The sequence below is a fragment of the Narcine bancroftii genome, chromosome 3, assembly GCF_036971445.1.
Source record: "Narcine bancroftii isolate sNarBan1 chromosome 3, sNarBan1.hap1, whole genome shotgun sequence".
NCBI lineage: Eukaryota > Metazoa > Chordata > Chondrichthyes > Torpediniformes > Narcinidae > Narcine > Narcine bancroftii.
Window position 1 is genome coordinate 295,647,819 of NC_091471.1, and position 24,811 is coordinate 295,672,629.

The 24,811-nt window shown below is 46.0% G+C and overlaps 1 protein-coding gene and 1 long non-coding RNA gene across 3 annotated transcripts in view; one reads left to right on the forward strand and one right to left on the reverse strand.

The window, feature by feature from the left end:
- The window catches only part of LOC138758935 (uncharacterized), a 27,006-nt gene continuing 2,195 nt past the window's right edge, over positions 1-24,811 (reverse strand). The window contains exons 2-3 of one of the 2 annotated variants that reach the window (XR_011354539.1): positions 20,661-20,754; positions 1-115 (exon numbers count right to left, since the gene is read on the reverse strand). This is a non-coding gene — a long non-coding RNA (uncharacterized lncRNA). Of the gene's footprint in view, positions 116-20,174; positions 20,755-24,811 lie in introns of those variants that run through there. The other variant, XR_011354538.1, reaches the window with a different exon arrangement.
- The window catches only part of LOC138758933 (nuclear receptor subfamily 2 group F member 1-A-like), a 14,951-nt gene continuing 10,284 nt past the window's right edge, over positions 20,145-24,811 (forward strand). The window contains exon 1 of the mRNA XM_069928550.1: positions 20,145-21,252. Within this exon, the coding sequence (XP_069784651.1) occupies positions 20,880-21,252 (373 nt within the window). The 5' untranslated portion in view covers positions 20,145-20,879. The remainder of the gene's footprint in view (positions 21,253-24,811) is intronic.

The following is a 24,811-nucleotide window of genomic DNA, read 5'->3' on the forward strand; positions in this document are numbered from 1 at the left end:
AATGAAGTTGCATCTCCTCTGAATCTTCTTGCCAGCTCCAACATAATCTTGCGCATGGCCCAATAGTTATTTGCAAAGTCTCAGCGCTCCTCCATGGGATCCAATGCTGTCAGCTCTGTACAGGTTTTAAATGGTCTGTTACTGGAGCTGACAATGGCTTATTTTACAATATTCAAATAAAATTTAAACTTTTAAATAATATTTTTTACTAAAATATTGTGGTTTGCTTTTAACAGCATCCATGGTCAGAAGTGTCAGATTTTGTTTGGGAGGGGTGCCTTTTTGAAAGGGTATCACTCATAACCAACATTTTAGGTGGAAATTCCAGGATATATCATTGTCCCATACAACAGCATATACAGTAAGGTGGCTGAGACAGGAATCGTACCAGCCACTACTCACAATGGTAGTTTTAGTCAGCATGGTTGCGATCACTTGACTGCGGCTCTCAAACTTCCAAAGTTTACATTGGTGGCTCTTATGTTAAGCAAGTTTGGCCATCCCTCGTCTACAAAATCAATGCTTCTCATAAATTTATAAACTTCTATCTCATCTCCCCTTAACTTTCAATATTCCAAAGCAATCCAACTTTGTCCAAACTCTCCTTTTAAGTAATATTCTTTAATACAGACAACATCCTGCTTAACCTCATCTGCACCCTCTCCAAAATCTCCACAACCTTCCTACAATGAGGTGACCAGAAAGGCACACAAGACTTCAATGTTTAGGTTTGCAATGTGACTTCTTGACATTCAATAACGTAAGAAATAGGAGCAGGAGTAGGCCTTCTGGCCCATCGAGCCCCTGCTCCACCATTCAATTATGGCTGATCTGATGATAGGCTCATCTCCACCTACTTGCATTTTCCCCAGATCTCTTAATTCTCTTACTTTGTAAAAATCTATCCAATCTTGTCTTAAATATATTTACTGAGGTCGCCTCCACTGCTTCGATGGGCAGAGAATTCTATAGATTCATCACTCTGGGAAAAGCGGTTCCTCCTCATCTCCATCCTAAATCTACTAACCTAAATCTTGAAGCTATGTCTCCTAGTTTTAGTTTTAGTTTCACCTACCAATGGAAAAAACTTACCTATTCTTTTCATAATTTTATACATTTCTATAAGATCCCTTCTTATTCTTCTGAATCTAGTGAGTACAGTCGCAGACAATCCAATCTCTCCTCATAGGCTAACCCCTTTAATTTATACTCCAAATGATGAAGGCAAGTGAGCCATATACCTTCGTTACCACCTTATTTACTTAAGGGATGTCCTAAGGAACATAAAACTCTTCAGAAGATTAACAGGGTGGATGTTGTTCAGGCTGGATACTGTGGAACAGGGGACTCGGCACAAAGGTAGGCATCTGGAATGTTGATCTGAGATGAGGAAAAAGTTATTTCCTTGGAATCCTGTGAAGCCCCTCTCCCGGAGGTCTTGTGTGCAGTCATTGAGTGTATTCAAGGGTAGGATTAGTGTGTGGATACCAGGTGAGTTAGGAGATTGTGAACTTCAGGCACAATATTAGCCCTGATTGTAGACACCTCCGTGCTGAGAAGTTGACCCCATGAGCTAATCCCATTTGTCTGCATTTGACCCATATATCTCTGTATCTTTCCTGTCCAAGTACCCGTCTAGATGCCTTTTAAACCATACAATTGTCCTTGCTTCTACCATTTCCTATGGCTGCTTGTTCTATATACCCACCACCCTTCATGTGAAATAAGCAAGCCTCAGGATTTTTTAAAAATCTATCCCCTCTCACCTTAAATTTAGATTCCCCTACTCTGGATAAAAAAAAGTTGTGGACATCCACTTTCTCTGCACACCTCATGATTTTATAAACTTCCACAAGGTCATCTCTCAGCTTATCTTGAAGAAAACTTCAACCTATCCAGACTCTCCTCACTCAAACCCTCCAAACCCAGCAACAATATGAATCTTTTCAACACCTTTTATAGCTTAATGACTTCCTTCTGATAGTTTTGCAGCCAGAACTCCACACAACACTGCAGTCTCACCATCTTCATTTATCTTTTTGCCATTTTATTTATCCATAAAATTTAAAACCATCCAATTTCTTTACCTCCATTTCCTCTCTTAAATCCTGGTGATTGCCTGGCATCAACTCCGTCAGTTTGCCACAGCCCCTCTGCTACTCTTCATTGTGTCCAGTTGCCAAAGTGAATGCCCTGCCCCCTGGGACACTTCCTCATTCACCCATTGGCATTTGGGAGCGATATCATTCAATTAGGTATCCTTGGGCCGTGGTTTGGGAGGAAAGAACAGTCCAGTGTCTGATGATCAAGAAGCCCGATGTACTGTACTCTCATTTTGAAAGGCATGGTTGAGGATCCCATCAGTGGATCTGGCACCTGCTCACTGGGAATGCACGACTGCACCATAAATTGAAAGGTAAAAGTCCTCAGAGTACTATATGTTTGTGATATACATAAACGATCTGGAAGAGGGGACTGTGTGCAGTTATCTAAGTTTGATGATGACACTAAATTGAGTGGAAAAGCAAATTGTGCAGAGGATATGGAGAGACTGCAGAGAGATATAAGTAAGTTAATTGAGTTTGCAAGTGTCTGGCAGATGGAGAACAATGCAGGTAAATGTGAGGTTATCCACCTTGGAAGGAATAATGGAAGATCAGAATAGTATTTAAATGGCAAGCGATTGCAGTATGCTGACATGGGAGGGCTTGTTCATGAATTGCAGAGGGTTGGTTGGCAGGTGCAGCAGGCCATCAAGAAGGCATATGGAATTTTAATTTTTTTAATTTTTACAGCACGGTAACAGGGCATTTCGGCCCATGAGTCTGTGCCACCCAATTGACCTACAAGCCCCAGTATGTTTTGAATTGTGTAAGGAAACCGGAGTCCCCATGGAAAACCCATTCAGACAAAGGGAGAATGTACAAACTCCTTACTGAAAATGCAGGATTTGAACCCCTGTCCCATTTGCTGGCGCAGTATCAGTGTCACGTGAGAGATTGAATTTAAAAGCAGGAAGGTTATGCTGCAACTGTACAAAGTACTGGTGAGACCGCATCTGGAATATTATGCACAGTTCTGGTCTCCTTACTTGAGGAAGGATGTACCGGCTTTGGAGGTGTGCAGAGGAGGTTCACCAGGTTGATTCCACGGATGAAGCAGTTGGCCTATGAGGATAGATTGAGTCATCTGGAACTGTACTCACTGGAATTTAGAAGAATGAGAGGGGATCTTATATAGAATTATGAAAGGCATAGATAAAATAGTTGTTTACTTTAGTAGGGGAGACCAGAACTAGGGGACATAGCCTCAAGATTCAGAATAGTAAATTTAGGACAGAGATAAGGAGGAACTGTTTCTCCCAGAAGGTGGGGAATCTGTGGGATTCGCTGTCCATTGAAGCAGTGGAGGTAACCTAAGTAAATATATTTAAAACAAGGTTAGATAGATTTCTACATTGTAAGGGAACTAAGGGTGATGGGGAAAAGGCAGGAGGGTGGAGTTGAGCAGATCATCAGATCAGCCATGATTACATTGAATGGCAGACCATGCTCAACGGGCCAAATGGCTCATATTTCTTATGTTCTTATGTGACAAGAAAGAGTTAATCTATTTCAAAATTACTAAACAAACTGATCATTTCCATAAGGGAATCATGTTGTGCTAATCCTTTCCAACTTTTCACCTTTCTGATAAGTTTCTCGGGAATTTGAGCTAATTGATTGAATTGAAAAGAGAGTGTCTATGTTGGCAGATGGAGTCTGCGTGCCATGAAGTGATTTGAAGGATGTGCATATGATTCAACAAAGGGTCCAACATCCTTACACTTGATTTGGCCTTTTGATGTGATGGCCCTCCTGATCTCACTTCAAAAATTAATATTAAACACTCACAGAATCTGCCCACAAACTCATTAATAAAGTCATATCCCAGCAATTTAAACTCTTGGATAATGCTTTTTCCTTCACACGAAATCATCAATCTGTGATCTCTGTATGTGGAGACAAACAACACCTTGGTGTCAATATCAAAACATAGCCCAGCAGCGCACGCGCGCGCGCGCGTGCACAACACACACACACACACACACACACACACACACACACACACACACACACACACACACACACACACACACACACACACACACACACACACACACACACACACACACACTACTTTTCAATACCACAGGGTCCAGGAAAATCGGGTCCAAATGTTGTCAGGATCTAAACCTCACAACCCCAACCCTTCCACCCACCCCCGAGCTCCGCAACTGGACACAATTACCCATCAGTGATGATGGGTAATAATATCTTCAACATGATTGCAGTCAACATCAGTGCTCAGCAAAGATGTGTTCTCAGGACTTCACTCCCTTTACATCAGTGATTCTCAAGCTTTTTCTTTCCTCTCACATACCACTTTAAGTATTCCCTATGCCATAGGTGCTCCGTAATTAGTCAGGTGCTTTAATCGTACCTAATTAACTTGTTATGTGCACGGTTTCATGGGCCAATGACAATTTTTCTCAAGCAAAATATTTCAGTAACAATTGGGTCTAGAGCAGTGATTTTCAACCTTCCCTTCCCACTCACATCCCACCTTAATCAATCCCTGACTAATCACAGAGCACTGATGGCATAAGGAATACTTAAAGTGGTATGTGTGTGGAAAGAAAAAGCTTGAGAACAACTGCTCTACACCCAAGAGCTCGACAGCCAATACAGTTCTAAATCTACCTTCAAATATGCTGGTGGCACCACATTCATAGATTGGGTATCAAATAATTATGAGTTAGAATACAGGAAAGGAGATTGCAAGTCTGGTGGCATTGTACTTAGATGTCTGCTCTCTCCCAATATCAATAAGATGTTAACCAGGAGAGAGGACTGATACCACACCCCTGCCCAAATCAATAGTGCTGAAGTGAAAAATGTGGATAGCTTTGGGTTCTTACATCTCCTATGACATGATCTGTACAAACTATGTTGACACGATGGTCGGGGAAGTGCACCAACACCTCTATCTTTGAAGACTAAGGAAGTTGGGCCTGTTCCCCTTCCCGCCCATCCCCGCCCATCAACCCCTCCACGGTGCTCCATTAAACATAAACTTGCTGGATGCATCACAGCATGGGACAGGAGCTGCTCACTCAAGCTGCTCAAGGTGGTGAATACAGTTCAAAGCACCATGCAAACCTCCCTCCCCTCCACGGACTCCATCTCCCACTGCCTAGAAAAGGAGCCAACAGACTGATGGACCCGTCACACTCTGGACACACTCTCTTCTCCCTCCTCCCATCAGTGAGGTTTCAAGAGGGTGAAGGAATGTGCCAGTTCCATGCCCGCAGCCAACAGTGCTCTCATGCTTCCTTTGCTTGGAACTAACTGATCATTTTTTCAAGCATTTTGAAATGTTTTAATCCATTTTGATCCAAAGATTTTGGACACAGGAATAGATGGAGAGAGGGAGAGATGGAAAGATTTGAGAAGGGATTGAGAAATGGATGAGGGGATGGAAAGATGGAGGGAAGGATGTATGGGTGGGATGGATGGAAGGATGATAGAGGGGCGGATGGATATAATATTTGAGTTTACAGATGACTCAGAAGGAGGGCAGTATGAACTGTGAGAAAGATTCCAAAAGGCTGCAGACTTGCTCAGATTAGGAGAATGGCAGATGAAGTGTATTGTAGATAAATGTGAGGTTGTTCACTTGGTTGGCAACAACAGGCAGGCAGATTATTATCTGAATGGTGACAAATGGGGAAAGAGGGAGGTGTAACGAGACCTGGGGTTCACGGTGCATCAATCAGTGAAGGGTGAAACGCAAGCACAGCAGGTGGTGAATGGTATATTGGCATTTATTGCAAGAGGCTTTGAATGTAGAAGCAGGAAGGTATTTCAGCAGTTTTACAGGGACTTGGTGAGGCCACACCTTGAGTATTTTGTGCAGCTTTGGGCTCCTGACCTGAAGAAGGACACTCTTGCTATTGAATGGTGCGGCAAAGGTTGGCCACACTGGGACAGCAGGACTGACAAATGAAAACAGGCTGGATAGACTGGGATTATACTCACTGAAATTTAGAAGTACGAGAGGGGATCATAGAGACATAAAATTCTTGCAGGACAAGACATGTTAGAGACAGTAAAAGTTCAATATTGAGAAAATCCAGGAAAAGGGATCACAGTCTCGTTCTATTTTGTTGTCATGTGTTCCAAGACTCAGTGATAGAAGTTGTTTTGTGAGCATAAATCTCATAACAAAAGAGATAGATGATTGTGGACTTCAGAAAGAAGTCAGAAAAACCCAAACCAGTCCTCATCGAGGGCTCAGTAGTGGGGAGGATAAAGAACTTCAAATTCCTGGGTGTGAACATCTCCGAGGACTGATGCCGGAACCGCCACGTCGATGCAATCACAAAAAAGGCTCAGCAGCCAGCTGTACTTAGTGAGGTGCTTGAGGCAAGACAGTATGTCACTGAATACTCTCGTAAACTTCTTTAGGTATACTATGGAGAGCATTCTGGCTGGTTGCATCAATGTCTGGTACGGAGGTGCCATAGCGTAGGCAAGAATAAAACTCCAGGAGGTTGATAACTCGGCCTACGACATCACAGGCTCTACACTCCATCGAGGACATGTATATGAGGTGGTGTCTTAAAAAAGCAGCCTCTATCCTCAAGGTCCCCAACCACTCAGGCCATGCCCTGTTCACTCTACCTCCATCAGGAAAAAGGTACAGGAGCCGAAAAATGAACCAAAGACTCTGCCTTACTTTGACTTTTCATCCAGTATTTTTATTTATTTTTGTAAGGTGGTTTATATAAATGTTTGCACTGTGAGGCTGCCATAAATCAACAAATTTCATGATGTGTTCATGACAATAAATACTGATTCTGATACTCAAGTGAGACAAGGAGAAAATACTTCATTCAGAGTTGTGAACTTGTCAAACACCCTACCAGAGAAAGTTGTCAAGCTCATTTCATTAGATATATTCAAAGGGAATTAGATCTTTAAAATGCCTCTTACAAAACATTCAAAGTATTTTCTTTGCTTCTTTGCCGCTCTCCAAAACTCTGGTTTTCAACACTTATGTTTGGCAGTGGTTGCATCACTACAGGAAGGATGTGGAAGCTTTTGAGAGGGTGCAGAGGAGATGCTGTCTGGATTAGAGAACATGTCTTGTGTGGGAGGGTTGAATGAGTTAGGACTTTTTTTCTTTAGAACAATGAAGGATGACAGGTGACCTAATAGACGTCTTCAAATTATCAGTGGCAGCACCTTTTTTCCCCAGGAGGCAATGGCCAATGGCAGAGAACATCTGTTGAAGTTGAGTGGAGGAAAGTTTAGGGAGTTGTAAGTTTTTTTTAACACAAGAAATGGAGGGTGGCTGGAATGCATTGCTGGGGTTGGTGGTGAAGGGTGGTACATTGGGAATCTTTAAAAGACTCTTAGGTGTAAGAAACTGTCAGAATATGGCCTTTAGGGGAGGGAAGGGTTAGAAGGATGTGGAGTGGGTTTATATAGGTCAGCACAACATTGTGGCTTAAGAGCTTGTATTAAATTTAAATTTAGACGTACAGCACAGTAACAGGCACTTTTGACCCATAAGCTCATGCCACCCAATTACACTCAATTAACCTCCCACCCCAGTACGTTTTGAAGGGTAGGAGGATACCAAAGCCCCTGGAGGAAACCCACACAGACACAGGGAGAACGTAAAAACTCCTTACAGACAGTGCGGGATTCAAACCCCATTCCTAAATGCTGGTGTTGTGTAATTGCATTTGACTAACTGCTACACTAACTGTACACCCACCTACCCCCAAATTTTTGTACTGTTCTATGTTCAAATTCACCGCAAAATCTTGTCATTGTAAACGAGTCCTTCCACTTGGGAAAAAACGGTAACAGAAGAAGCAGAGACCTAACCTTAATTTAAAAAAACACCAGCCTCCTGTACTGTGACAGTCTCCTGTACTGTGACAGCTGCCCTCTACCCCTTGGTCTAGGTCAGGAACTACAGTGTGGACTATGCAGGCACAAGGATTCCGGAACAGCAAAAGTCCCTGGAACCATGCCAGCAGGCACCGAATGAGGCAATGGTGGCTTTCTGGCGCACTCCCATGAAACGCCTTCTCATGTTCCATTTTGATGCTGGGACATTAACACATTTCCTCATGCTGTTTTTGAGCTATTTTGTTCTGACACTCCTGCTTGGCTCAAGCACGGCTGCCTGCAGTTAAACCCTCTGTCAGTTACAATCACACCCAAAATCAAAACAATTTGCAAAACGAAGTCATCACCAGCTCTGCTGAGGCTTTTTAAAGAGAGTCAGGGTTTTAACAGCCAGAAGCAGGCCCTTTGGCCCAGCTGGTCCATGCTGACAAAGTTTGCCTGCATTTGGCATAGAAAATGCTCCGTGCAGAAGGAAGGCCTGCATTTCTGAAGCACCTTTCACATCCCTGTCGGTTCCTATCAAACCTCTTTTCTGTTGCTGTACATACAGTTACCAGATTACACAGAGCCAGCTACTGTAAACACCAAAGTGGTTCTGATCAGGTGACCTGCTTCAGAGCTCTGGAGTAATAAATGTGAGAGAAAATCCTTCTCTGCTCCAGAGTCCTATGCAGGACCCTTTACATCACCTTACATCAGAGAGATAGAAGTAGGGACAGGAAGCGCCGGTGGGGGGGGCAAGGTTACAGGAGTTTGCATTCTGGTTGATACTCTACCACAGTCAGCGGACAGCGGATCGGTTTGGCAAACTGAAAGCAGGGAAATCAGGGTAAATGGATTGTTTTCAGGTTGGTGAGTGATAAGCAATAGGTCGTCCCAGGAATAATTACCAGGTCCGAAATTGTTATTATTTTGATTCATTATTCTATTTCAAGAAAAAGGTTTTGTTGAGTCTAATGAGAAGCATTTAAGTGGTAAAGTCTCCTGGACCTGATGGGGTATATCCCCGGATGAAGTAAAATCCAAAAGTCTGAAGTCACCATGACTGACGTAAAAACACATTTCTGGAGACACTCAGCAGGTCACACAGTGCACTTTATTTTTCTTTGGCTTGGCTTCGCGGACGAAGATTTATGGAGGGGGTAAAAAGTCCACGTCAGCTGCAGGCTCGTTTGTGGCTGACCAGTCCGATGCGGGACAGGCAGACACGATTGCAGCGGTTGCAAGGGAAAATTGGTTGGTTGGGGTTGGGTGTTGGGTTTTTCCTCCTTTGCCTTTTGTCAGTGAGGTGGGCTCTGCGGTCTTCTTCAAAGGAGGCTGCTGCCCGCCAAACTGTGAGGCGCCAAGATGCACGGTTTGAGGCGTTATCAGCCCACTGGCGGTGGTCAATGTGGCAGGCACCAAGAGATTTCTTTAGGCAGTCCTTGTACCTTTTCTTTGGTGCACCTCTGTCACGGTGGCCAGTGGAGAGCTCGCCATATAATACGATCTTGGGAAGGCGATGGTCCTCCATTCTGGAGACGTGACCCATCCAGCGCAGCTGGATCTTCAGCAGCGTGGACTCGATGCTGTCGACCTCTGCCATCTCGAGTACCTCGACGTTAGGGGTGTGAGCGCTCCAATGGATGTTGAGGATGGAGCGGAGACAACGCTGGTGGAAGCGTTCTAGGAGCCGTAGGTGGTGCCGGTAGAGGACCCATGATTCGGAGCCGAACAGGAGTGTGGGTATGACAACGGCTCTGTATACGCTTATCTTTGTGAGGTTTTTCAGTTGGTTGTTTTTCCAGACTCTTTTGTGTAGTCTTCCAAAGGCGCTATTTGCCTTGGCGAGTCTGTTGTCTATCTCATTGTCGATCCTTGCATCTGATGAAATGGTGCAGCCGAGATAGGTAAACTGGTTGACCGTTTTATACAGCAAAGGTAAAGACACCAACATTTCAGATTTGAGCCCTTCATCAAGGGACAACCAAAATGTAGTCAGGTGCCCAAGTTCAAGATCCTGCCTACATTTTGCTCATCCCTTGATGAAGAGCTCAAGCACGAAACGTTGGTTATGTGTCTTTATCTTTACTGTAGTCCTCCTCAGCGACAAGATCTCCATCCTCAACCGATGGTCAGAACACTTCCAATCTCTTTTCAGTGCCAACCGCTCAGTCCAAGATTCCGCCCTGCTTCAGCTCCCTCAACAGCCCCTAAGGCTAGAGCTGGATGAGGTCCTCACCCTGGATGAGACATATAAGGCAATCGAACAACTGAAAAATGGCAAAGCAGCAGGTATGGATGGAATCCCCCAGAGGTCTGGAAGGCTGGCGGCAAAACTCTGCATGCCAAACTGCATGAGTTTTTCAAGCTTTGTTGGGACCAAGTAAAACTGCCTCAGGATCTTCGTGATGCCACCATCATCACCCTGTACAAAAACAAAGGCGAGAAATCAGACTGCTCAAACTACAGGGGAATCACGCTGCTCTCCATTGCAGGCAAAATCTTCGCTAGGATTCTACTAAATAGAATAATACCTAGTGTCGCCGAGAATATTCTCCCAGAATCACAGTGCGGCTTTCGCGCAAACAGAGGAACTACTGACATGGTCTTTGCCCTCAGACAGCTCCAAGAAAAGTGCAGAGAACAAAACAAAGGACTCTACATCACCTTTGTTGACCTCACCAAAGCCTTCGACACCGTGAGCAGGAAAGGGCTTTGGCAAATACTAGAGCGCATCGGATGTCCCCCAAAGTTCCTCAACATGATTATCCAACTGCACGAAAACCAACAAGGTCGGGTCAGATACAGCAATGAGCTCTCTGAACCCTCCTCCATTAACAATGGCGTGAAGCAAGGCTGTGTTCTCGCACCAACCCTCTTTTCAATCTTCTTCAGCATGATGCTGAACCAAGCCATGAAAGACCCCAACAATGAAGACGCTGTTTACATCCGGTACCGCACGGATGCCAGTCTCTTCAATCTGAGGCGCCTGCAAGCTCACACCAAGACACAAGAGAAACTTGTCCGTGAACTACTCTTTGCAGATGATGCCGCTTTAGTTGCCTATTCAGAGCCAGCTCTTCAGCGCTTGACGTCCTGCTTTGCGGAAACTGCCAAAATGTTTGGCCTGGAAGTCAGCCTGAAGAAAACTGAGGTCCTCCATCAGCCAGCTCCCCACCATGACTACCAGCCCCCCCACATCTCCATCGGGCACACAAAACTCAAAACGGTCAACCAGTTTACCTATCTCGGCTGCACCATTTCATCAGATGCAAGGATCGACAATGAGATAGACAACAGACTCGCCAAGGCAAATAGCGCCTTTGGAAGACTACACAAAAGAGTCTGGAAAAACAATCAACTGAAAAACCTCACAAAGATAAGCGTATACAGAGCCGTTGTCATACCCACACTCCTGTTCGGCTCCGAATCATGGGTCCTCTACCGGCATCACCTACGGCTCCTAGAACGCTTCCACCAGCGTTGTCTCCGCTCCATCCTCAACATCCATTGGAGCGCTTTCATCCCTAACGTCGAAGTACTCGAGATGGCAGAGGTCGACAGCATCGAGTCCACGCTGCTGAAGATCCAGCTGCGCTGGGTGGGTCACGTCTCCAGAATGGAGGACCATCGCCTTCCCAAGATCGTGTTATATGGCAAGCTCTCCACTGGCCACCGTGACAGAGATGCACCAAAGAAAAGGTACAAGGACTGCCTGAAGAAATCTCTTGGTGCCTGCCACATTGACCACCGCCAGTGGGCTGATATCGCCTCAAACCGTGCATCTTGGCGCCTCACAGTTTGGCGGGCAGCAACCTCCTTTGAAGAAGACCGCAGAGCCCACCTCACTGACAAAAGGCAAAGGAGGAAAAACCCAACACCCAACCCCAACCAACCAATTTTCCCCTGCAGCCGCTGCAACCGTGTCTGCCTGTCCCGCATCGGACTTGTCAGCCACAAACGAGCCTGCAGCTGACGTGGACTTTTACCCCCTCCATAAATCTTCGTCCGTGAAGCCAAGCCAAAGAAAGAAGATAAAGTGCACTGTTTAACCTGCTGAGTGTGTCTGTGTGGGTTTCCTCCAGGGGCTTTGGTATCCTCTCACCCTTCAAAACGTACTGGGGTGGGAGGTTAATTGAGTGTAATTGGGTGGCATGAGCTTATGGGTCAAAAGTGCCTGTTACTGTGCTATACGTCTAAATTTAAATTTAATACAAGCTCTTATGCCACAACGTTGTGCTGACCTATATAAACCCATTCCACATCCTTCTAACCCTTCCCTCCCCTAAAGGCCATGTTCTGACAGTTTCTTACATCTAAGAGTCTTTTAAAGATTCCCATTGTACCACCCTTCATCACCAACCCCAGCAATGCATTCCAGCCACCCTCCATTTCTTGTGTTACATCTCCCTAAACTTTCCTCCACTCAACTTCAACAGATGTTCTCTGCCATTGGCCATTGCCTCCTGGGGAAAAAAGGTGCTGCCACTGATAATTTGAAGACGTCTATTAGGTCACCTGTCATCCTTCATTGTTCTAAAGAAAAAAAGTCCTAACTCATTCAACCCTCCCACACAAGACATGTTCTCTAATCCAGACAGCATCCTGGTAAATCTCCTCTGCACCCTCTCAAAAGCTTCCACATCCTTCCTGTAATGATGCAACCACATCAATAACCTGGTTATTGAAAGAGGCAAGGAAAGATATTGCTGGGGACTTGACAAAGATCTTTGCATCATCACGAGCAACAGGAGGGGCCCCATAGGACTGGAGAAGGGCTGATGTTGCATCTTTGTTGAAGAACAGAGAAACAGGTAGTCCAGGAAATTCTAGGCCAGTAAGCCTCACATCAGCGGTAAGGGAAAGGATCAGAAAGAATAATTAGGGAGGATGTGGAGGCTTTAAAAAAACAAACACAAGAGATTTACCAGGATGTTGCCTAGAGTCGAGGTTGTGTGCAATGGGGAGATGTTAGACAAACATGTTGTTTTCTCAAGCATGAGAGCCTGATTGGAGATCTGATAGAAGTTTATACTGGTATAATAGTTAACACCACCCCCCCCCCCACCACCCACCTGTTTTTGCCCAAAAATCAATTTGACCCTCCTATTTTTGGCCCCAACCGCTCACCCACCCAAGCACCTGATGCCCCAACCATGAACCCTTTCCCCGACCGCCCATCTGAGCTCCCAAAGTCCCATGTGCAGATTTATCACCTGGTCCTGGCCATCCGAGTTCCTGCCACTTTGAACGACGCAGGTACCTAACAAGGTCAAAAGTATGGCCCACTGACACCCCCAAATTTGACTCGAAAAATTGGTCCAAAAAACTCAACTATTGCATGAATATATATAGTAATTGTATGACAATCATCGTTGTACAGCATTGACACAGGCCTTCAGCTCAACTTGCCCATATTGACCAAATGTTCACCCACACTACTCCCATTTGCCTTCTAAGCTCATCAAATCCTTCTAAAGCTATTATATCCAGGCATTTGTCCAAAACTTTCTAAAAATTAATTATTGCAAATAGAGAAGCAGAGAGAGGGTAGACAGATCTTTTTCCCAGGATAAACATGTAACACACGAGAGAACATGCACTTCAAGTAAAGTAGGGGAGAAACTTAAAAAAAGGTGTGCAGAGCAAACCTTTTACACAGAGACTGATGTGTGTGTGGAATGGGCTGTCAGGAGTGGAGGTTGAAGCAGATATGATAGTATTTAAGATGCTTTGGAACATCTCTCAGGGACAAATGTCACAGCCTCTTCTGCCTCTCCTTTTAATTCAAACCTTCCTTCTTGAATGTTTCTGCACTCTTTCCAGCTTAATGATATCTTTCCTGTAGCTGGGTAACCAGAACTGTGCACAATATTTCAAGTGTACATAGAACATTATAGCACAGTTGTTGTGCCGAGCTAAAAAAAAACTAAGCCCTCCCTACCTCATAACCTTCTATTTTTCTTTTATCCGTGTGCCTGTCTTAAGAGTCTCTCAAATGCCCCTAATGTTTCAGCTACCATCACCACCCACGAGCAATGCATTCAGACTCCCCCAACTCTCCATGTAAAAAACGTATCCCTGATGTCTCCCCTAAACTTTCCTCCCTTCACTTTGCAGAGATGTTCTCTGGTATTCGCTACTCCGCACCCCCCCCCCCCCCCCGCCTCTCATCCTTCTTTGCTCCAAAAGAGAAAATCCCTAGCTCTGCAAACCTTGCCTCATGAGACTTATGAGGCAACGTCCTGGTAAATCTCTGCACCCTCTTCATAGCTTCCACATCTTTCCTGTAATGAGGTGTCCAGAACTGAACACAATATTTAATCTCACCTGAGATTTATAGAGCTACAGCAGTATCACTAATGTCTTGTACAGTTGTAACATGACGTCCCTCAATGTCCAGACCGATGAAGGGAAGTGTGTCAAGTGCCTTCTCACCTCCTTGTTCACCTGCAGTGTCACTTTCAGGTAATTATGTACCTGGATCTCAAGTCTCTTTATTCTACAACACTCCCCAGGGTCCCACCATTCACTGTGTACATCCTGCCCAAGTTAATCTACCAACATTACTCTTGTCCAAGTTCAATTCCGTTAGCCATTTCAGAGCCCCATTTTACCAGTCCATCTCAATCCTGTTAGATAATCTCCTCCATGGTCCACTGGCACAGTGAATCCAGCACTGATCCCTGCCCTTTGTTAATATTGTTCACAACATATCCCATCATTTGGAATCTGAGTGAGAGTTTTCCATCCGGAATTCATTGAAGTTTACTTTGGATTCCATTGGAAACATTCCACCATTGGAGATGTGCAAAGACTGGGTAACAGATTACTGACTGGATCTATAAATATGGTAAAGTCTTACAAAGCTATTTATAATCAATTGCACAGTTTCAGCTGTTTGGCTGTCAGCATTGAGCTCAATGTGGGAGCTGTTGTTTCACTTGCTGCTCCACAGAACGAGTGACTTGCCAAACTCCCTCTTCACTCCATGTACTTGGGTCGTCACACTGACACCAAGTGCCACCCCAGGGAGCCATCTCCAAGGCACAGGAAGTTAGAGAGATTAAAGGATAAAGAGCTGAGGAAAGCTGAGAAATCTGATACATTAAAAGATGGATACACGGGATTGACTTATTGAAGGATGTATCCAGGATAACAGATACCCAAGAAAGCTGCTGGCTGGAATTGTACTGAGAGTATAAGTGGTTTATATACAGCTGCCCAAGAGCGGTATACAGATAAGCACAAGATGACAGACCACAGCCCAGGTCCAAACTTCGGTACTTGTTCTGTTACAGGTACTTAGGAGAGAGAGCTTTTGGCACACTGGCCTTCATAAATCAAAGTATTTGATTTGGAATGTTGTAATGAAGTTGTATAAGACATTGGTGTAGAGCTCGTCGAAAGAACCAAAGACTTGTTGATCCAAACCAAGGCTTTTATTAGCAAAAGACCGGAGCTCTTCACAGGTGGCCGACCAGTCCGGAATGATCCGACCTGGCTAGGGACACAACCCTTTAAGGCCCAAACAATAGGTGTGGCTTAGCTCTCATCCAATCGCTGTAAGCACAGTCTAGATACAGTAACTATATACACTATGTACATTGGTGATAGATCTGTACTATCACATTTGGTGAGGCCAAATTTGGAATATTGGGTGCTGTTTTGGGTCACCTAACTGCAGGAAAGATACAAACAAGATTAAAAGAGGGCAGAGATGATTCACTACAATATTGCTGGGACTTCAGGAAGCGAGTTACAGGGAAAGATTAAACAGGTTAGGACTTTATTCTACAACACTCCCCAGGGTCCCACCATTCACTGTGTGTAGAAGAATGAAGGGAGATTTGATGGAGGTATACAAAATTATGAGGGGTATAGATAGCTTTTTCCACTGAGGTTGGATGAGATACAAACCAGAGGACATGGGTTAAAGGTGAAAGGGGAAAATTTTAAAGGAAACACGAGGGGGAACTTCTTCATGCAGAGAGTGGTGGGAGGGTGGAACGAGCTGCCAGCTGAATTAGTAAATGCAGGTTCAATTTTGACATCGAACCAAAATTTGGGGTACATGGATGGGAGGTCATGGAGGGCTCTGGAATGGATACAGGTCATTGGGACTAGGCAGAATAATCATTTGAAACAGACTAGAAGGTCAGAATGGCCAGGTTCTGTGCTGGTCCTTTGGTTTGGCCTGTGATTTGAGATGTGACTCAGGGTTTGGAGCTGGGACCATGGTTGTTTGTCGTCTTTATCAATGATCTGGGCGATAATGTGGTAAATTGGATCAGCAGGTTTCCAGATGGCACGAAGATTGGAGGCATTGTGGACAGCGAGGAAGGCTTTCAAAGCTTTCAGAGGTATCTGGACCAACTGGAAAAATGGGCTGCAATGTGGCAGATGGAATTTAATGCAAACAAGTGCAAGGTGTTGCTTCTTGGGAGGACAAACCAAGAAAGGACATACACAGCTCTGAGAAGTGGGGTGGAACAGTGGGATCTTGGAATTCAGATACATAATTGACTGAATGTGGCATCACAGGTAGATAGGGTCAGAATGAGATCTTTTGGCACATTGGCCTTCATAAATGAGTTTAAGAGTAGGGATATAAACTCCGTTCTGGGGCAATCATCCATTACTACTCTCTGGCTTCTCTGTGTACACAGAGAACTCACTACCTAGACCAAAGGACCATAGAATATTACAGCAGAGAACCAGGGCCTTCTGACCTTCTAGTCTGTTCCAAATGACTATTCTGCCTAGTCCCATTGACTCATTCCAGAGCCCTCCATGACCCCCCACCCCCCCATCCATGTACCCCAAATTTGGAGTATTATGTGCAGTTTTGGTCACCAAAGTATAGGAAAGATATCAATAAAATTGAAAGAGGACAGAGTAGATTTACTGCTATGTTGCCAGAACTTCAAGAACTGAGTTACAGGAAAAGGTTAAACAGGTTAGGCCTTTATTCCTTGGAGAATAGAAGAATGAGGGGAGATTTGACAAATCTATTTAAAATTATGATGGCTATAGACAGAGTAAATCCAAGTAGACATTTTTCCTCTGAGGTTAGGTGAGATACAAACCAGAGGACATGGGTTAAGGGTGAAAGGAGAAAGTTTAGGGGGAACCTCTTCACACAGAGAGTGGTGGGAGTGTGGAGCGAGCTCCCAGCTAAAGTGGTGAATGTGGGCTCAATTTTCACATTTAAGAAAAATTTGGACAGGTCAATGGATGGGAGGGACATGAAGGGCTATAGACTGGGTGGAGGTCAAGTGGGATAAGGCAGAATAATGGTTTGGCACAGACTAGAAGGGCCAAAGGGCCGGTTTCTGTGCTGCAATATTCTATGGTCCTACAGTTTGGGCAGTGAAATCACTGTGTACACAGACCGGGCAGAGATGGGGTTTCTCTTCAAGAAACCATGTTGCCTGGCTCTGACCACTGTTTTCTGGGGGTAACACCTTGTTCAGTGTGTCACTATTAACATGGCAGTTAGTGCAATGCTATTACAATGCCAGTGACCCGGATTCAAATCCGGCACTGTCAGTAAGGAGTTTATATGCTCACCACGTGGGTTTCCTCTGGGTGCTCAGATTTCCTCCCACATTCCAAAGACATCTGGGATGAAAAGGTTAATTGGTCACATGGGTATATTTGGCAGTTCAGGCTCATGAACTGGAAGGGCCTACGATTCTAAACTAAAATATTTAACCAAAAAGTCTCATGGTGGCAAACATCCTTCCAGTCTGATCTGTTGCCACGTTTAAATAAGGCATTGCACAAGCCTGTCTGTGGTAAGTGATCCCAGATGGTCAGATTGCTTTTGAAGTTCCCATGCTGTACTCCATCTTGTCAGCTCTCCTCTCCCCCACCCTCCCCCCCCCCCCCCACCGCTCAGCCTAGGGTGGGGCCGATCACTTGATTTATTTGTTGGTGGGTGTTTACGCCTGTTCCGTTCCCTCTCCTCTCTGCGCTAGTCACTTGTTTCCCAGTGATCAGAGGCATCCTCTTTTTTTTCGCCTTGTTGGCTGGCCCCATTAATCATCTGCTCACATCCCAGTGAGAGCAGCAGAGTGAGGTGGAAGCTGCCTCTCCAACACACAGGAAGACACGTACTCTGGCAAGTTCCATCAACAGCACAGATCGTCGTCCCAACAAGGTGCCTGTCACACTTCCATCAGCGATAACTCCAGCTTTCAAAACAAGTTCCTCACAGGAAAAAAATTCTCCTTTATTCCTTCCCATCATTCCCTCCTTCCCACCTCCCGGCCATTTCCCTCTCTCCCACTCCCACTCCCGCCCTCCTCCTACCCCCACTCCCTGCCTCTCTCCCTCCCACTCCCACTCCCTCCCTCTCACTCCCTCCACTCCCTCCCACACTCCCTCTCTTCCTGTCTCTCTCCCACCCTCTATCCCACTCCCTCTCTCCTCCTCCCAGCCATCCTCTCTCCCACTCTCTCCCTCTCATTCCTCTCTCCTCCTGGCTATCTCCCTCTCCCCCACTCCCTCCCTCTCTCCCAATCCCACACTCTCCCTCTCCAACTCCCTCCCTCTCTCCCAATCCCTCCCACTCCCTCCCTCTCTCCAACTCCCTCCCTCTCTCCCAATCCCTCCCTCTCTCCAACTCCCTCCCTCTCAGCCCTCCTTCCTCCTGGCTGCCTCCATCCCCTTCCTTACACTGCACTTCCTCTTCCTTCTGGATCCAGACACAACTTCACCATACGTCCCACTCCCTCTGCTTCTGCAAACATTTTATGTGTGTGTTACACCTTGTTGCAACTGCCAATGAGCCAACAGTTCCTCCATTCGGCCTGTTGAGTCTTTACAGAAGCTTCAGTCACTCTTCCTTCCACACTCAGAGTCATTAAAACAGACCCTTCAGCCCGCCATATCTCTGCTCATCTATCTATACTAATCCCACACCTGCATTAAATCCAATGCCTGCTCCTGCATCTTCCTGTCCCTCCCTCCATCACATCCTCTGGCAGCTTATTCCAGACACCGGCCACTCTGTGTGGGTGAAACATTTAGCCCCCAGCTCCCCTTTAAGCCCCCTATAAGAAACAGATTCTAGCTATCAAACCTATCTCTGTCTCTCATCCTTTAATAAACCTCCATCAAGGTCATCCCTCAGTTTACTTTGCTCCCAGCCTCTTCCAATAAACCCTGTAGTTCCGGCAATAATTTACTTGTGAAGTGTGTGTGTGTGTGTGTGTGTGTGTGTGTGTGTGTGTGTGTGTGTGTGTGTGTGTGTGTGTGTGTGTGTGTGTGTGTGTGTGTGTGTGTGTGTGTGTGAGTGTGTGTGTCTGTGTGTGTGTGTGTGAGTGTGTGAATGTGTCAGAGTGTGTGCATGAGCATGTGTGTGAGTTTGTGAGTGCATGAGTGAATGTTTAAGTGTGTGTGAGTGTATGAGAGTGTGAGAGTGTTGTGTGAGTGTGTGCAAGAATGAGTGTGTGAGTGTGTGTGTGTTTATGTGTGTGTATATATATACCTCACTGACAAAAGGCCCACCTCACTGACAAAAGGCAAAGGAGGAAAAACCCAACACCCAACCCCAACCAACCAATTTTCCCTTGCAACCGCTGCAATCGTGTCTGCCTGTCCCGCATCGGACTTGTCAGCCACAAACGAGCCTGCAGCTGACGTGGACTTTTTACCCCCTCCATAAATCTTCGTCCGCGAAGCCAAGCCAAAGAAAAGATATATATATATGTGTGTGTGTGTGTGTGTGTGTGTGTGTGTGTGTGTGTGTGTGTGTGTGTGTGTGTGTGTGTGTGAGTGTGTGTGTCTGTGTGTGTGTGTGTGAGTGTGTGAATGTGTCAGAGTGTGTGCATGAGCATGTGTGTGAGTTTGTGAGTGCATGAGTGAATGTTTAAGTGTGTGTGAGTGTATGAGAGTGTGAGAGTGCACGGGCGTGCCTGCATGCATGCATGTGTGATTTCATCCCCACTCTCAGCCCCTCAGCCACACACTCGGTGTGAGTCCTGGACCTGTTGCTGTCATTCTGCTGTGTGTTGAAGTGACTGTAAAGTTTGTGCAGTTGGCTTCACTCCCCCTCCCCTCGCTTTGATTTTCTTGCTGAAACACTGAGAGATTGTCGGCTGAATCCTATTGTGGACAACAAACATTCCCACTCTTGGCTCCTTCACATCAAACTCCTTATAAGGCAAGCGTCTCCCTGGCAACAGTCCGGCTTTGATAGCACACGCAGTCACTGACTCTCATCTCCTGTTTTATTCACAAAAATCTCCTTCTTAACCTTCCCTGGACCTCGCATCTCCTCTTTTTTTCGTCCCTCTGCATGCTCCAGTGCTCCTGCTGCTGTCTCATCCCAGCCCTGGGGCCGCTCACGGCTCAGGCCAGAACTCCCGACAACTGGCTGCTTTGGACGGTTTCACTGCTCGGTCATTTGGCAAGGAGTCAGAAGGCAGCGAGCTCAAAACTTTGGGAGTTCCTCTGATGCTGAGAGAGCAGCAACGGATGAGACGGGAAGCGGACAGGGACGGAACCAGCACTGATGTGATGCGACTGCAGTTTGACTCAATCGAGACACATGACTTGATCCCGGCCTCCCCCCTCCGTACAGACTCTCCTTTCCGAACTCCGACCACACCACTTCTGGGGCAGCGTCTGAGGATGTCAGAGATGTCCTAACGTACCGGCCGTACCTTCCCACAGCCAAACTGGAACTATAGATACTCTTACTTTTGACTCTCCCCGTGGTTCACCAAACTATTCCTGGGTCCCGCTGCCGTGAAGACAGTTCATGCCCTCCTCAAGTCTCCTGTAGCCTTCTTGCCTGTGGAGCAAGGAAGTGAGGTTAGAAAGGGCAAGGAGACAAGGAGTAAGGGCCCCAGGGGAGGCAAGAGCTGAAAAAAGGAGCAAGTAAGGGATCAGGCAAGCGGCTGCGCTGAATGCCGAGAGATGTCCACAGCTGCGAGCGAATGGGGGGACACCCAGGATGATACCAAGCCCTGCACTCACAATGGCACAGAGGAGTCGCTGGAAAGTCCAGCTCCGTCCTCATCACAGACAGGAGGCAGTGACCTGGAGCTGGGTGAGCAGGACCGGCAGGGAGTGCAGGTCGATTGCGTTGTGTGTGGAGACAGGGCCAGTGGGAAACATTACGGCCAGTTTACCTGCGAGGGCTGTAAGAGCTTCTTCAAGAGAAGCGTCCGACGGAACCTCTCCTACATCTGCAGGTCGAGCCGAGACTGTCAGATCGACCAGTTCCATCGCAACCAGTGCCAGTACTGCAGGCTGAGGAAGTGTCTCAAGGTCGGCATGAAACGTGAAGGTACGCGGGTTCAAAAGGGCCAGGGGCTGCTTACATCAAGGAACAGATACACAACTGTGGTTCAGTTCTGGGTGTGCAATGGCAAGTGTGTGTGTGTGTGTGTGTGTGTGTGTGTGTGTGTGTGTGTGTGTGTGTGTGTGTGTGTGTGTGTGTGTGTGTGTGTGTGTGTGTGTGTGTGTGTGTGTGTGTGTGTGTGAAAGAGAAAAAGTGTATGGGTGTGTGTGTGAGAGTGTGTATAAGAGTGAGTGTGATAATGTGTGTAAGAGTATGTGTACAGGTGTGTAAATGTGTTTGTGAGTGTGTTTGTGTGGGTTTAAGTGTGCATGTAAGTGTGTGAGTGTGTAAGCTTGTGTGTATAAGTGGGTGTGTATGTGTGTGAACATGAGTATGTGTTTAAACTTAAGTGTGTGTATGCATGTATGTAAATATGTGTAAGTGTGTGTGTATGTATCTGTAAGTGCATGTATGCATGTGTAAGTGCATATAAGTACGGGTAACCGTCTAAGTGTGTGTGCGCGCGCTGATTTAACCCACTACATTAATCCAGACTCACACACTGGCCTGGACACACTCACTCCTCGCTCCATCTTCTGGGGTGTGGTGGAGCCCTCAGTCGTTAGCTTGGACTGAGCCTCTGATTATTCCCAGCAGCAAGGCAGGCAGATTCTTGAGCCCACACGAGCGAAACCAAGAGATCATCTGTGCTGCATCGTTCAATAGTCAGTGGATGTCCTCCGTCTCCCTTCTTAGTACCCCATTCCTACTCCCCTTCTCCCTAATTTCCCCTTTCACTTTATCTGCCCGCCCTCTCCCTCAATATTTTCTCCTTTACTGCCTCTCCCTCCATTTTTTCCTCTCTTTTTCACCCCCTCTCCCTCCATCTCTCACCTTTATTATCTTTTATCACCCGCTCATTCTCTCCTCTACTTTGTCCTCCTCTCTCTCTACTCCTCATTCCCACATCCTTGTTCCCTAACCCCTTCTCTCCCACCAACCCTAATTCCTTCTTTCCCCAATTCTCTCTATCTCCCCTTCATCCCCTGAGCAGGAACAGTTCCGAGTCAGGTTCGTGGGGTAGTTGAGAGATTGGGAGGGGTGGGTGCGGGATATGTGTGAGGATTAGGGTGATAGAGAGTTGTAGGGATGTGTGGAGGGGGTTGGTGGGAGGCAGTGTGGGTTGTGGGACATTTATTGGGACAATGGAGGGTTTTGGGGGAGTGTGGAGGTGTTGGGACTGTGGGAGGTTGTGAGGACAGTGGGAGATTGTGGTGAATATAAGGGCTGTGGGAGGTTGATTGTTGGGGTTTGTGGGGAAGTGGAGCTCACAGGGTTGTTATGGTTTGTGTGCCTCCATTGACCGATAGTTTGTGTCCCTCCATCACCTAAGGTCTATGTCCATCACCCGATGGTTCACGTGCCTCCATCACCCGATGGTTCAAGTACCTCCATCACCCGATGGTTCATGTCCCTCCATTACCTGAGGTCCGTGTCCATCACCTGATGGTTCGTGTCCATCACTCGATGGTCCGTGTGCATCCGTCACCTGATGGTCCATCCCTCCATGACTTGTCTGTTCCTGTGCCTGTCTGACAGCTTTGCTATTGTACCTGCTGCCACCACCTGACCTGGCAGCCCATTCCAGGAACTCATCACTCTCTGTGTAAAAAACCACTCCTTTAAACCTTCCCTCTCATGTTAAATGCATGTCCTCCAGTGTTTGATATTTCCACCCTGGAGACAAAGACCTTGACTGTTTATCCAATCAATAAACCATAGAACACTACAGCACAGAAACAGGCCTCCTGGCCCATCTAGGCCGTGCCGAACCATTTATTCTGCCTCAACCCATTGACCCACCCCTCTCATCCACTCTTCTCTTAAATGTCAAAATCAAAATTCACCACTTCAGCTGGCAGCTTATTCCACACTCATCACAATGTGTGAAGAAGTTCCCCCCAAATGTTCCCCCTAAACTTCTCCCCTTACACTCTAAACCCATGTCCTCTGGTTTATAGCTCACGTACCCTCAGTGGAAAAAGCCGAATTTACACTATCTATACCCCTCTTAATTTTGTATACCTCTGTGAAATCTCCCCTAACTATTCTACACTCCAAGGAATAAAGTTTAACCTGTAACTCAGTTCCTCAAGTCCCTGTAACATCCCAATAAATCTTCTCTACACTCTTTCAATCTTATTGATATCTTCCTGTAGTAAGGAGAACCAAAACTACACACAAATATTCCACATGTGGTCTCGCCAATGTCTTGTACAACTTCAATATAACATTCCAACTCCTGTACTCAATACTTTGATTTCTGAAGACCGATATGCCAAAAGCTCTCTTTATGACCTTATCCACCGGTGATTCCACTTTCAGGGAATTATGTATCTGTATTCCCAGGTCCCTCTGTTCTCACTCCTCATTGCCCCACCATTTGCCATATATGTTCTACCTTGTTTAGTCTTTCCCAAATACCCCACACTTGTCCACCTTAAATTCCATCTGTCACTTTGCAGACCATTTTCTCACCTGGTTGAAATCCTTCTGCAAACGTTGAAAGCCTTTCTCAACACCCCCTACACCTCTAATCTTTGTGCGAACTACATTAGTGCCAGATCGTTGATATGAGTGACAAACATCAATGGATCCGGCAGCGATCTCTGAGGTACACCCCTAGTCTCTCCCGCAAAGCCAGCATCTAATACAATTTACCAGCATCCTGGATAATGAGTGACTGAAGCTTCTTGACCAGCCTCCCATTTGGGATATTGTCAAAGGCCTTATACAACATCACTGTTTCCTTCATCAACTTTCCTGCTTCTCTCCCCATAACTCATAACCACTAATCCAACACACTCTCCAAAGGTTCCTTATTGGTGACTTAGAGGCTGGGGAAAGACTGGGAAAAAACTGCCAATATGTGGAGAACAAAATGTGTGAGGATAGGATCCTTGACAATGAATGATGGACCATTAGCACAGACTTGATGGGCTGATGACCTGTTTCCACATTACCAAACTCTGCTGTCTGACGGTGCCAGCTCGAGGACATTCGTTCCACCATGCTGGTTCTTGGTTCAGTCTCTAACATGCTGTGCATTGTTCACAGCCAGGGAGGGAATCATTCCAAAGCATCTTCAACCCAACTAGAATGCAGAAGCCAAGGGTATTCATGTAACGTATGTCTGCCTGCATCCTGTGCAGAAGCATACATGTCTATTATGGCAGCGTATTTATGTGTCTGTGTGCATGATGTATTTGCATATGTGAGGACATATATCAGTGTGTGTGTGCACATGCATGTTGGGGTGTGTGTGAATGCACATGCATGTGTGTGTGTGTAAACGTGTGTGTCTGAGTGCATTTTTCTGTGTGTGTGTGTATGTGTGTGTGTGTGAATGCACATGCATGTGTGTGTGTAAACATGTGTGTCTGAGTGCATTTTTCTATGTGTGTGTGTGTGTGTGTGTGTGTGTGTGTGTGTGTGTGTGTGTGTGTGTATGTATGTGTGTGTCCAAACGTGTGTTTGAGGCTTTGATTTTTGGCATCTAAGTAAC